At 47.1% G+C, this 15,073-nt stretch overlaps 1 protein-coding gene across 7 annotated transcripts in view; it reads right to left on the bottom strand.

Annotated features, from left to right (window-relative positions):
• LOC139061306 (calcium-activated chloride channel regulator 1-like) overlaps nt 1-15,073 on the bottom strand; it is a 210,257-nt gene that overhangs the window by 150,728 nt on the left and 44,456 nt on the right. For all 7 annotated transcript variants that reach the window (XM_070541087.1, XM_070541093.1, XM_070541091.1 and 4 more), the window contains one exon: nt 12,679-12,806. In XM_070541087.1, coding sequence (XP_070397188.1) covers nt 12,679-12,806 — 128 coding nt within the window. The remainder of the gene's footprint in view (nt 1-12,678; nt 12,807-15,073) is intronic.

Raw genomic sequence — 15,073 nt, 5'->3', positions numbered from 1 at the left:
AGATAAAGTCGGGCACATCCTGAAAGGAATTGCCGAAGATGTCTATAATTTCCTCATCGCAAAGGACAACCTGGCTTGCGTCACTGACATCATTCGGCACTGTCGTACTTTCGAGCAGCTGAAAACGAGGCGCATCACGCCGAAGTTTGGCAGGCTAGCCAACATGACAACAGTTGCAAGCGTGGACAGCAACCAGCCCCTCGACATTGCATCAACGATCAGACAAATAGTTCGGGAAGAGCTCAGCCTGCACGCACAAGCGACACATTCAGGCACTCACAGCTTCCGCCTACCACCAGATTTCGAGTCAAACGTGGCATCCATCGCCCCGTATCCTGCGGCGAGGGGCACCGAGGATTATGAACTCACGCCCCGACAGCAGCCATGTCTCTACGACAGAGGCGCTACTTATGACGCTCGGCCACAACGAGAGCAGCCGCGTTTTTACCCCCGAGGCCCTGTGACTTCTCTCAGGCCGTGACAAGAAGAGCACCGACCCTACTACCACGACGTGACTTATGAACGATATAACGGATTTCAGCGAGGCGCACAGACACGTTATCCACATGACAACGAACTTTCTCGCCACCCGCAGCAGCCTAGCATCCGTTTCGAGGAAGATGCTGTGAACCACGATCCTCCCGTGTGCTACAACTGCGGTTCCACAGGCCATATCGCACGGTATTGTCGCCAAGGCAGTCAATCACGAAGGACACCACCAATGTTCTCGCCACCCAGAACCCGTACTTCATATGACTTGCGGACGACCGATTCCCTTCCAATGGACCACTTCTCACACGAGACCAGACGCAGCGATTCGCCAACTTCTGAGCAGAGTTTGACACCGCCAAATAATCGTCCCCGTCGCTCCCCGTCCCCTCGGTGCCGTTCTTCGTCACCGCCGCCGGGAAACTAGCATCCGCGGCCAATAGAGGTGAGGTCCCCGGACGGTCTTTGCCAGAAATTCCTCTGCCTGTTGTGATGCTCAAAAACAAAGTGAATGTCTCGATTGACGGAATACCGACCATGGCGTTAGTTGATACTGGAGCGACTGTGTCTGTGATGAGTCTCGCTTTCAAGAACCGTCTAGGCCACAAAGTTATGTTTTCTTGGAACTACAGTATTACCTTTCGTGGAGTAGGCGGGGAGTGGCTTCATCCCCTTGGTGTTTGTGCTGTGAGTGTTTTGTTGGCTGGGAAAGTGTTTCTCGTTGTTCGCACGACGTTATTCTTGGTATCAATTTGCTTGAACAGTGCGGTGCTTCCATGAACTGTGGTTATGGCGAAATCTCATTGAACAAGTTATTTATATCAGCACATTCCGAACAAAGCTTGGGTGGTGAAGACGGGGACACAGACACACTCAGTGTTCTTGATGAAGTGATTGCACCATCGTGGTGCCTGACGCCCGTTCGTGTTTCTACAACTACTGTCGATGCTGATTGTGTTGACCTGGTAGGTAGGCCTATCCGCGTAAACTGTGCTAAAAAATTATACTCATGCCCTGCTCTGTCGTGTGCATGACGAGAGGAGTCGCCACATTGTGGGCGCTGAACTGTTCCGCCACGCCGGTTGTCCTTCCTCGCGGTATGAAAATCGCTCTTTTCAATGAAGCCATATGTAGCTCAATAGCGGCACTAACTACGGACGTCTCTACAGCTTGCTGTCCTTGCGATAATCGCCATACTGAAGAGCTAATGCTTGGCATGATCAGCAAGGCTCTCAGTACATCGGAACAACAAGCACTGGTACAAGTCCTTGCCAGGCATGAGGCTGCATTCGACTTCACGCATGGAGATGCACCCCTTCATTTACCGTCGTCCCACGCTCGTCACAGAGTAGACACCGGCTCAGCACACCCCATCCGCCAGAAGCCCTACCAAGTGTCATCGTCCGAGCGCAAAGTTATTGCTGAGCAAGTCAAGGAGATGATGAACAAAGGTGTCGTTCAAGAGTCATCTAGTCCATGGGCAGCCCCAGTAATCCTGGTCCGAAAAAAAGATGGCTCCTGGAGATTCTGCGCACATTACAGACATCTAAATGCAGTGACGAAGAAGGATGTCTATCCACTACCGCGAATCGATGACGTCATTGATTGCTTACACGCTGCTTCTTACTTCTCAACACTTGATTTGCGATCAGGGTATTGGCAAATACCTATGGACCCTGCCGACAAGGAAAAGACCGCTTTCGTGACTCCAGATGGCCTATTCGAATTTAATGTTATGCCTTTTGGCCTTTGCAATGCTCCTGCCACCTTTGAAAGATTCATGGACACAGTACTTCATCGTCTAAAGTGGGAGATATACAAGTGTTACCTCGATGATGTTGTAATCTTTGGCCGCACGTTTGAAGAACATAACGAACGCCTCAGCCTCGTTCTCGACTCCATAGAGAAAGCTGGACTGGTCCTAAACTCAAAGAAGTGTCGGTTCGGAGAACGTCAAACACTGGTCCTGGGACACTTAGTCGACAAGGATGGCGTCAGACCCGATCCTCGTAAGATTGAAGCAGTGAGCTCCTTCAAGCCAACGCAGTCAGCACGAGAACTCCGCTCATTCATTGGCCTATGTTCGTATTTTCCTCGTTTTGTTCCCCGGTTTGCCGACATCGTTTACCCGTTGACAAGTATTTTGCGACAAAATGCATCCTTCCATTGGACACCAGAGTGTGACGCATCATTCTCTCAACTAAGTTTATACTAACGTCAGCACCCCTCTTGCGTAACTTCGATCCATCTTGCCCGACTGAAGTTCACACTGATGCTAGTGGAATCGGGATAGGAGCGGTGCTTGTACAACGTCAAAGTGGCGCAGAGCATGTTGTCGCATATGCCAGCCGTTGTCTGAGCAAATCTGAACGCAATTATACGGTTACGGAACAGTAATGCCTGGCAGCCGTTTTCATCGTACAAAAGTTTCGATGTTATCTTTACTGTAGACCATTCAAGATTATCACCGACCATCATTCTTTATGCTGGCTGGTCGGTTTGCGTCATCCCTCTGGTCGCCTCGCACGTTGGGCGCTGCGCCTCCAGGCATGCGACTTTGTGGTATCGTACAAGAGTGGCCGTCGTCACGCTGACGCAGACTGCCTCTCTCGGATTCCTCTTGCGACTACCGACTGCGATGCTGAGAATTTTGACGACTGTCTCGCTGCTGTTACTCCTACGTTCCCTGACGCGGCAGACTTTGAGTGAGAACAACGGGATGATATTACCCTTGATCCGCGTTTCGTCGCCGCCCGTACTTCTGAAGGCAGCGGTCGCTTTACTGTCCGTGATAAATTGCTGTACAAAGCTAATTACTCCGGGCATGGAGCGCGTTTTCTGCTTGTTGTCCCCGAGAGCCTTCGCTCCGAAGTTCTACGCGCCATGCATGACGATGTGACATCCGGCCATTTCGGTTTCGTACGAACGCTACACCGCACGCAGGAGCGCTTTTACTGACCCAAGATGTACGAAACAACCAAGCGCTATGTCGCTAGTTGTGAAACGTGCCGACGTCACAAGCGACCGACCACCGCAGCCCCGGGTCCCCTTCGGCCATTCACACCGCCCAGTACGCCGTTCGAGCAAGTAGGCATTGACGTTTTGGGTCCATTCCCGTTATCTAACAACAAGAACCATTGGATAATTGTCTGCATAGACCATCTTACACGGTATGCAGAAACTGCAGCCATACCGTCTTCCACCGCCGCTTGCGTGGCGGTCTTCCTGTTGCGTTCCGTGGTCCTTCGTCATGGCCCACCACGTGTCATCATAAGCGACCGCGGTCGCCAGTGCACGGCTGATGCCATTGAAGGGTTACTTCGTTTGTGCATTTCCCAGTTCCGTCATTCCACGCCGTATCATCCACAGACCAATGGCCTAGTTGAAAGAACGAACAGAACGCTGACCAACATGATTGCCATGTACGTCTCCTCCAATTATAAGAACTGGGACGACGTGCTGCCCTTCATCACTTACGCATACAACACGGCCAAACACGAAACCACGAACTATAGCCCATTTGATCTCCTCTATGCAAGGTTACCGCGAAGCCCTCTGGACACTTTCTTACCCTTCGTTGTGCACAGCGGTGATTCTGTATCGAAGACCTTGTGTCTCGCCGAAGAAGCCCGTCGAATAGCTCGTCATCGTACTCTGGCCTCGCAAAGTCGTTCGAAAGAGCGATACGACGACCGTCACGTACAAGTATCGTTGGAAAAAGGTGACGTGGTGCTTCTTTGGACACTGCAACGCAAGCGTGGATTGTGCCAAAAGTTCTTGTCACAATATTCAGGCCCATTTGTAGTTGTGGACCGCCTGAGCGAACTCAATTACGTAATAGCTCGCCTCCTGTGCAATGGTCGGCGATCAAGCAGAACTCAGCTGACTCATATTGCTCGCCTGAAGCCTTTTTACCCTGCTTGTACACCTTGACTCGCCCCATGGGCTTCGTCTGCTTGCGGGGAAATGTAACAGATACGAAAGGCACGGACAATAGAAAAGAAGGGAAGACGAAGAAGGCGAAGAGTTAGAGAGGCCGAGCTGCGCTGCTATCACGCTACGATCTTCATCCATCGCCTGTAAATAAAACCATTTCTTCGCAACTCTTCTTAACTCTTCGTAACAATATATATATATATATATATATATATATATATATATATATATATATATATATATATATATGAGGTGCAGCGGTGGCGTAGAGGAAGAGAATCCGCCTCGCGTGCAAGCAGACCATGGTTCAAATCCCGGTGCCGCGCACATTTCTACCGGACTAAAACAAATTCGCGTGTTCATAAAATTTAGTAAACATGCCCGGAGTGCGGCGTGATCCCAGAGACCAGAATCGGTATTGCACTCCCTCACCAGAGCAGGATTGGATACCCTGGTGCAGTACTTCGCCACAACCTCCTATATGAATACACCAATCAAGCCCCGGCCCTCAGTCCCCAGCTGCTGCGAAGCAACTGACCACGGCGGCGCTCAGACCTGCGACGCAGTAGAGGGTGCTAAGAATCACTGGTTCCGGACAGGGCGCCAGTGGAATCTGAACCTGGCAACGCTTAACGCTAGAACGCTATCTGGTGGGGCGAGTCTAGCAGTGATATTGGAGGAATTAGAGGACAGTAAATGGTATATAATAGGTCTCAGTGAAGTTAGGAGGACGAAAGAAGCAAACACAATGCTTAAAGGCGGGCCCGTCCTGTGCTACCGGGGCTTAGCGGAGTGATTAGAACTAGGATTCGGATTCGTGAATAATAGGGATATAGCTGGTCACATACAGGGGCTCTATAGCATTATTGAGAGGGTGGTAGCTCTGGTTGTGAAACATATAAGAGGTACAAACTGAAGGACATGCAGGTTTGCGTCCCTACATCCAGTCATGATTACCGGGAAGTCAAAAGCTTCTCCGAAAATTTAGGATCGGTGATGGATGAAGTACTGTTGGACACCATACCGATGGGCGACTTCAATGCCAGGGTACGCATGAAGCAGCATGCAGACAAGTCAATGGGGGAATATGCCATAGGGCCTAGAAAAAACAGGGCAGAGTTATCAGTAAGTTTGCAGAAGAGAATAATATGCGGATAATGAATACGTTCTTCCGCAAGTAAGATAGCCGAAAGTGGACGTGGAGGAGCCCTAATGGTGGGACTAGAAACGAAACACCCTTCATAGTCAGTGCTAACCCTGCCCTTATACAAGGTGTGAACGTGCTCGGCAAGGTGCGCATCAGGGACCACAGGATGGTAAGTACACAAATTACCCCAGACTTCACGCAGGAACGGAAGAAACTGGTACATAAGAAGTCGATCAATAAGTTAGCGGTAAGAGGGAAAATAGAGGAATTCCGGATCAAGGTACAGAGCAGGCATTCGGCTTTAATTCACTAAGAGGACCTTAGTGTTGAAGATATGAACGGCGATCTTATGGACATCATTAAGGAGCGTGTAATAGAAGTTGGTGGTAACTCCGTTAGACAGGATGCCAGTAAGCTATTATAGGAGAAGATCTGATTAAGAAACGCCAATATATGAAAGCCTCTAACCCTACAGCTAGAATAGAACCGGCAGAACTTTGAAGTTATACAACAAGCCTAAGACAACTGACATAAGGAAGTACAACATGAATAGAATTGAACACGCTCTTAGGAACGGAGGAAGCCTAAAAGCACTCAGTAGGAAACTAGGAATAGGGAAGAATCAGATGTATGCTTTAAGAGACAATGCTGGCAATATCGTTCCTGATATGGATGAGATAGTTCAAGTGGCTGAGGAGTTCTATAGAGATTTATACAGCACCAATAGCACGCACGACGATAATGGAAGAGAGGATAGTGTAGATGAATTTGAAATCCCATGAGTAACGCCGGAAGAAGTAAAGGAAGGCTTGGCAGCTATGCGAAAGGGGAAGGAAGCGGGGGAGGATCAGGTGACAGCAGATTTGTTGAAGGATGGTGGGCCGATTGTTCAAGAAAAACTGGCCACCCTGTATACGCAATTGCTCATGATTTCGAGTGTACCGGAATCTTGGAAGAATGCTAGCATAATCCTAATCCTTAAGAAATGGGATGCCAAAGACTTCAAAAATTATAGACCGATCAGCTTATTGCCCATTGCCTACGAAGTATTCACTAATGTAATCGCAAATAGAGCCAGGAACACCTTAGGCTTCTGTCAACAAATGGACCAGGTAGGATTCCGTAAAGGCTACTCAACAACAGACCATATTCACACTATCAATCAGGTGATAGATAAATGTGCGGAAAATCACCAACTCTTATATATAGCCTTCATTGATTAGGATAAAGCGTTTGATTCAGTCGAAACTTCAGTAGTCATGGAGGCATTACGGAATCAGGGTGTAGACGAGCCGTATGTAAAAATACTGAAAGATATCTATAACGGCCCCACGGCCACCGCACACCTCCATAAAGAAAGCAACAAAATCCCAATAAAGAAAGGCGTCAGGCAGGGAGATGGGATCTCTCCACTGCTATTCACAGCGTGTTTACAGGAGGTATTCAGAGACCTAGATTGGGAAGAATTTGGGATAAGAGGTAATGAAGAATACCTTAGAAACTTGCCATTCGCTGAGGATGTTGCCTTGCTTAGTAACTCAGCGGACCATTTGCAATGCATGCTCACTGTCCTGGAGAAGCTAAACAGAAGGGTGGGTATAAAATTAATCTGCAGACTAAAGTAATGTTTAACAGTCTCGGAAAAGAATAGCAGTTTACGATAGGTAGCGAGGCTCTGGAAGTGGTAAAGGAATACATCTACTTAGGACAGGTAGCGACCGCGGACGCACATCAAGAGACTGGAATAATCGAAGAATAAGAATCGGCTGGGGTGCGTTTGGCAGGTATCTGGGATCATGAACAGCAGATTGCCATTATCCCCCACGAGAAAAGTGTATAGCAGGTGTGCCTTAGCAGTACTCACGTATGGGGCAGAATCCTGGAGGCTTACGAAAAGAATTCTACTTAAATTGAGGACGGCGCATTGAGCTATGGAAAGAAGAATGATGAGTGTAAGGTTAGCGAAAAGAAAACAGCAGATTGGGTGAGGGAACAAACGTGAGTTAACGATATCTTATTTGAAATGAAGAAAAAGAATAGGGCATGGCAGGACATGTAATGAGGAGGGAAGATAACCGACGGCTATTAAGGATTACGGACTGAATTGCAAGGGAAGGGAAGCTGAGCAGGGGGTAGCAGAAAGTAAGGTGGGCGGATGACATTAAGAAGGTTGCAGGGACAACATGGCCACAATTAGTACATGACCGGATTAGTTGGAGAAGCATTGGACAGGCGTTTGTCCTGCATTGGGCGTAGCCAGGCTAAGGCATATATATATATATATATATATATATATATATATATATATATATATATATATATATATATATATATATATATATATATACATATATATATATATATATATATATATATATATATATATACATATATATATATATATATATATATATATATATATATATATAAGGTTCACTTCTCTTTGGGGTACGCTGGAGTTGAAGCCGCCCTTTTATATAGTTTGTGCGGCAAAACGTGTCGATCTCAGTGCTTAGGATATGCATGTTTTAAGCACTTATCCAAGTCGGGTCAAGTGACTGTAGGTTTGTTGTGCACAATTTATTTCTCTTCACTTTGAGCGACAAACTGTCTGTTAGCCTTAATAATTGCTGGCTCTCAAGCAATCGAGAGTAGATGTAATCACGAAATGTGTCGGCAGAGTAGACAAATTGGAGATGATCTAGCCACCATCCTGAAGTGGGTGTAGAGCCCGTTCGCAACGGCACGCCCCACCACACCACACCGCGACCCGCCATACTGTGCACTGTTCTGTATGAACGCTGTCCAGCAAGAAGGAAAGCGCCTGAAGGCGGCACGACAGGCAGCGGAAGACGTCCGGGAGACGGAGCGCACTGCCCAGCTACAACAAGAAAAGTAGCTGAAGAATGCGCCACGCAGCATGGCGCCATCTTTCAAGGCAGCTCAAAAATGGCGCCACACAGCTCAGAGACCAGTGACATTCAAAATTCCACGGAATAAAAATGAGCCAGAACATAACGATGAAGCGCAGGTTTTCCTGTATCTGGCTCGAGGGCGAAGCATTTGGAGCGTGTGAAGTCTTCAGGCAGTGATCTAGATAATGTAGCGACCGGTCGGTGTATTGCAGCACTTGAAAATAACACTGTCCCGCGAAAAAGCACTAAAAAAAGAAGTTGGAGGAGAGGAAGACGCTGGGGCCATCGATTCACGATTCGAAGTTGACCGAAGTATGAAGAACCTGAAATATCTTTCGATAAACGAGACCATGTTGCTGCTCGTTGGCGTCATCGCAAAGGCTGATAAGTCCATCTTCTCCTCTGCCATGGTTAGGGATCGGACAGCGCTACAGTTATTTCACTCATCTTTTATGCAGAAGGCTGCATATAATAACATATGAGTTAAGTATGTTATTATATTCAGCCTTCTGCAGAAAAGATGAGCATGTAAGCGGGGTTTCTTCGGCTAGTAGAGTGGCAGCGACAAACTCAGCACCAGCAGGTAGGGCGCAGCCAGCGAACTAACTGTGTAGGAGCCAGGCGATGGCAACGGGTCTTTTCAGCCCGCCGATGTTCTTCGTCACAAGCGAAATAACTGTAGCATTGTCCGATCCGTAAACAGAAGAAATAGTTTCGAAGAAATAATTCTTGAACTGCCACAGAACAAGTGCAGCATCGAAGGGACAGAAAGGGAACAAGCCTTATTGGAATTCAAGAAGCGTGTGACTCCAGAACCAGTGCTTCGCATAAACGACGCTCCAAGACCATGTATTGTATACCTCGATACATCTGGTGAAGGTATTGGTGCCGAGCGGAAGCAGCCAGATGACAATCAACATTGCTAATTTCGTAGGAAAACGTTCACTGTTGTAACGGATCATTCGGTGCTACCGTATGAGTGAGTTTGAGAGTTCTTTATTGTGCATAAACTGTGCCTGAAGAATGTCAACAATCCTCAATGTCTGCTTTTCCGGGGTCGTCGAAGTTGTGAATACATGACGGGAACATTAAACAAGCGAAAGGCGTAAGCAAAGTTGAAGCTAGCACACTTTCCCGAGCTCCTTTAGTGCACCTTCTCTCACCCATCGATTTAAATATGTAGCAAGGAGCGCTCCAAAGAAGGTTATCGCTATAAAAGGGCCGTCATCGCCCGTCTTCATCAGAAGGAAATGCCTAAGATATACGTGCCTTATTAACTGCACCCAACCTTATTTGCGGGCGCTTGTCGGCATTTTGTACATGTTTGCGTGAAGAAGAGATTGTCTCTCCTATCTCTACAATGGCATCAGCCGGATAGAATACCCGGTGTCACCACCTACGTTCAACATTGTGATATAGTGCAGAAGTGCAAGAGGACCAAATCATCAAAGTGCCGATCACTTGATTCACTCTCTGCAGCTGAATAACCTGTTTGACTCCTTGAAAATGGCAAATACATTGGATGGTTTTGTGGATACCGCTTATCAAAAAGATCCATCTATATGGTCATTGACCATGCCACTACCTATGTTACGGCGTTAGGCCACAAAAATGAAAGCAGCTACGTCTACATTTCATGCTGAAAGAATATTTTCGCTGCCGGCAAACCACGGAATTTTCTTTGAGATTGCGGTACAGGGTTCGCAACCGGAAAGCTTAAGCAGTTCCTAAAGCATAATTAAATACATCAATTCTGCAAGTCCTCTCATCGTCCATAATGCAACGGTATAAATGAGCGTACAATTCAAGGCATAGTCAGCACACTTAAATTTAAAGTTAAAGATGAAACACGGAAGTCTTGCACTAAGGTCTTATCGGGTGTCATTGGCGAACACAATTGAACACCCGACAAAGTGTTTGCTTATGCACCTGCTGTATGTAATTACCTCTTACTCAGCCATAATGAAGCGGCGAGATGAAGCTATGGAGCAAGCGAGGAAAACTACAGTTTAATAGCTTGCTCACCTACCACGATACAAACAAAGTAATCAATGACAGGAACTTTCTCCCGCTTGAGATTCAAGGCGATGACTCAGTATTTTACGAAACACCTTGTCATCCCAATAGCCGTAAGATGAGTTCCGTCATGGAGGTTCTTGCGATATTTTAAGCAAGGTATCACCAGTGAACTATAATATCAACCGCCCAGTGAGCTTTTAGTTAGATATATCGACACTGCTCAGGTCAGCCAATTATGGCGTTTCCTGAACCTTCTCAAGTGAGACATTCTCGAGGAAAAAGAGAACCGTGTAAACATCAAAGAACGCAATGGCTGCAGAAGCAGACGGCGAAATTCGCGGGTTTTAGAATGAAAGTACGGCATCTTAACCACGGGACGTCTCTTGCTTCTGACAACGCAGATACACACACACTATATACATAATGTAGCCTTTGTTCATCTAGTCTTTCTTTACCCCAAATACCTGGATGTCAGAGATTACGGCTGCAGCCTCAGGTACTTGGAAGGTGGAACATAGTCCAGGATCTGAACTTATTTTGCGAACTTCAAGGCTAGCCGTACAGTGAGATTGAACATTCGTGTCCTATATCCACCTGTCGTACTGTAGACGATAGTGGTGGTAGAATTAGAGTACGAATTGCATGGCTAGTTATGATTGATGGGCTGTTACCAGTTCACGGTAATATGAAGTGCCAGAAAGGGTAGAATAAGGCAGACTCTCGGTGGTGCGTCTGCAGGTAAAGAGTTTCATGTCAGACTACTGTTCAGGGAACACATGTTCCGAAGGTTGCTGTAATATTCATGTAGGTAGGTCACTGGGCCCAAAAGGCAGACGAAACCATGGCAGAAAGTTTTCAGCACTCCTCGCGACGCTAACTAAACGACGAACTAAAGAAAAGGTAACCAGGCTTATACGACTACGAAAACCTGAAGCTCTGCATTTTGCTCGCCTGCATCCATCCACAGGAACCATGAAGATAGTGTATGGGGTCGCGACATCGCTACCTTAATGCTTCTGGAGAATCAAAGGCTCGATTCGATGGCACGTCGGACGTGAAATCCAGACGACCCGAAGATGCCCTTATTACACAAGGGAGAATGGAATCGTCTGTGCTGTTTATTATTATTGTGTATTGGCAGAAAATAGGATATTAGGAAGATAGTGGTTCCAAATAGTATGTTAAGCGTTCACGTAGTATGTGAAGTGAGGTTTCTGGGTATGACAAGGCCATTACACTGCCTGTGGCCCACCCCCGTTGTAGTGACATGTGCTTCACGGCCGGTCTCTACGGCTGTGTCAAATTCTCCCTGAATAAACAAACTGCAGTGGTCTGTTAGGAAGGGCTTCAGAGTGACTTGACCTGACTCGAGGCTCCCCTTCAGAAATTGTACTGGATGATGTCCAGAAGTGTCTGGAACTATCTCGGCTTCGATCAACTTTGTAAACAGTTGTGGATAACAACTAAGAATTTGTGAGGCGCTCTTCATTTAAGGAAGCAGCTCACCATTTCGAAGTGGGAAATCGGTGGTTACAGACATGGTGTAGAGGTGTTTAAATTCTCTGGATAAAGTTAGCTAGGACACCGTGTTTATATGTGTTGTGCCCTTTTTTACAGGCAAAATATTTACACGGTGCAAACAGCGGTGAAAATATGTTATTTTAACGTCTGTTACCATTCTGAACTTCCTAAATCACGTCTTAAGAGCAGGAAGATATAAAAGGTCTGATAATTACTTCGAATTGTATGTCAGGAGCTGAAAACCACTGCGGCTCCTCAACTTGGGTACAAGTTTTGTAGACTTGCTCAGTTTCCCGTACAATGGTATATGTTTTTTCAAAGCTTCGAGGATGATACGTATGACCCTTTAATATGCAATCAATACCAATTTTCACTCGCTTGTATAATCATGCACGTATACAAATTTACGGTGACACTAAATGGCGACACCACTGGTTCACAAACTCCACTGTGCTAAAGCTGGATTTGCGTGGGCGTCACAAATTTATTTCCAATGAATAAAAACGAAAGGACATTGGACTAGCACATTGTCCTTCCCTTTTTTGTTGCCGCGGCGTGCCCCGCTTATTCAAAAAATACGCCAATTTCAACTCACCCAATTCCCACCTTACTGCATCACTGATTTCCTGAGCAATAATGACGAGCGCGTACCTCATGAAGTCCTTGTTCCGTCTGATGACGTCCCAGGTGGACTCGCCGTTGCAGATCTCGTTGTGCATGTTAGGTGCGAAATTGTTGTGTCTATGACTTTCCTGCTCCGAGTTGCAAAAGTGTTTTACCTGAGAAGCAAGGGACTGATTTTAGGAAATAAGCGTCACAATCGCCTATAAGTTATCGCCTCCAAAGTGATGAGCATTGGTTTATTTTCTGTACTTTTTTCACGAACATGAAGACGTGTATTTTGCTTTGTTGCCCGATATAAAAAACTACACAGAAGGCATAATTCATTATTGTTAATATGCACAAAAAGCCAACCTCTTTTAGAAAGCTACTGACTTATGTACTGAAATTATCTGTAAGAAGGTTTATGGTGGCTGTTAGTGTTCCTTGAAAAGCGCTTATTTTGCTGCGCAATTCCTGCAGATAAGGCAACTTTTAACGCATGCGCCTTGACATTAGTCTTTTGCTCCAGCGCCGCGAGCGCCTCGCTGGCAGACGACTACCACCCCTATCTACCACTGCCACAGTGTTCAGGTGCAGCCGCGACAAGTGAAAAGGCGGAAGGGATAAGTTGAGGCTCGCTGTCCTTCCCGGGCGCTACATGAAAGCGTAACACTGCAGGGACCTGAAAGCAGTCAAACGGCGGCATGAGCTAATCTATTAACTATAATATCAGTTATATGACATTTATGTGACATATTTATAGTATAATTGGCTATACGTACGTATATATATATATATATATATATATATATATATGTACGTATAGCAAGCATTTATGCGGACTTCATCTTCATCTGCACAAAGTCATCATGACTCCTTGCAGCCACCCCCACTCTCAGGGCTGTCGACAACCGGTATCGCGATCCTGAAATATACTCTGGCTTGCCCGGTGAGGACGTTGAAGACTGGCTCCACAACTACGATTGTGTCAGCGAGTGCAACAATTGGAACGAGACATCGAGGTTAAACAACGTACCATTTTACGTATGTCAAGCAGCCAACACATGGTTCCTGAATCCCGAGAAATACTTCCGTGATTGGTCGTCTTTCAGGAAGCAGCTACGGCGGATTTTCGGCACACCCCCAGTTCATTCAAAACTTGCGAAAAAGAGGCTGTCTGAGCGCATCCAGTATTATGTAGAGCCGTATACCTCGTACATTGAGGACATCCTCGGGCTCTGCTGCCTCGTCGGCAGTGTTGTGCAAGAAACTGACCGTGTGCGACACCTTCTTAAGGGTATAGGATCAACTCCCTTCAGCGCACTCGACACTCAAAACCCTTCATTGTGTCGGACGTCATCTCCGTCTATCAGCGCCTCCACGCCCTGCAACCAATCCGCTTGCAATAGGACTTTTCAAACAACCCCCTCGCAAACATTAATGCGCTCTGGTATATTAATCAAGCCCCAATTTGTGAGTAATTGCAAGCGCATGGCTCACCCCCTTGCAGCAGGGCTCCGGTCCCACCTGCTTCTACTGACCTGCACGGAATATTTACGGAGCAATTGGCCTCCTTGCAGAACGCCCGCCATGCCAACGCTTTGCCCACAACCTGCTTCTTACTCCCAAGTTGCTGCAATGCCAGCCGCACCGTTTCCAATCACACCACCTGTGCCACTTCCCGATCACCTGGCACCTTTAGTCGCCCGAGCTCGGACCCCACCTTACTGCTCTGCCTGGCGTTCGTCGAGGCCTATCTGCTATCACTGCAGCTTTCGAGGACATACCTGGTGGTTTTGGCGACGCCGCCAGCAAGGCGAACATCGTGGTTACGCCACCTTTGAAGGCAATGAGCCACCTCCTCGCGTCTGCAGCACTTATGCCGATAATCCACCCACTCGTCGGTCTCCGTCTGCGGCCGATTTCTGTAACACCGGCCACAACTCACGTGTCTTGAGACGCCGCTCCCCATCGCCGCTCCTACGTTCTGTTTCGCCACTTCGGCATGTCTCCCAACTCCAAGTGCAGCGACTGCAAAACTGACCAGAGTAGTTTTGGAGAAATAACTGCACCGCAGCGAAGTGCTTCAAGCCCTCCTGAACGTCTGTCGAAGATGTTATTGGTGTCTGTGGAGGGTGTCCGCTTGTTAGCTCCGGTTGACACGGGAGCTACTATATCGGTTGTGCCTGCGGACCTGTTCTCTGGTCTAGAGAAAATGAAGACGCCTTATACTGGATCATCCTTGATTGGGGCTAATGGAACAATCATTTGGCCATCAGCCCAACGTGCAGCACGCGTCTTCATTGATGGTGTCCGTCATCACATAAAGTTCGAGATTTTATTCCCGTGCGCACATGAAGTAAATTTAGGTTGGGACTTCGTATCGATAGCGTCCACTTTAATCTCTTCTCGTCAACGTGTAGCCCATATGACCGAGGCAGTT

The sequence above is a fragment of the Dermacentor albipictus genome, chromosome 6 (assembly GCF_038994185.2).
Source record: "Dermacentor albipictus isolate Rhodes 1998 colony chromosome 6, USDA_Dalb.pri_finalv2, whole genome shotgun sequence".
NCBI classification, from domain to species: domain Eukaryota; kingdom Metazoa; phylum Arthropoda; class Arachnida; order Ixodida; family Ixodidae; genus Dermacentor; species Dermacentor albipictus.
The sequence above is the reverse complement of the archived record's forward strand: the minus strand, read 5'-3'. Positions and strand labels throughout refer to the sequence as shown.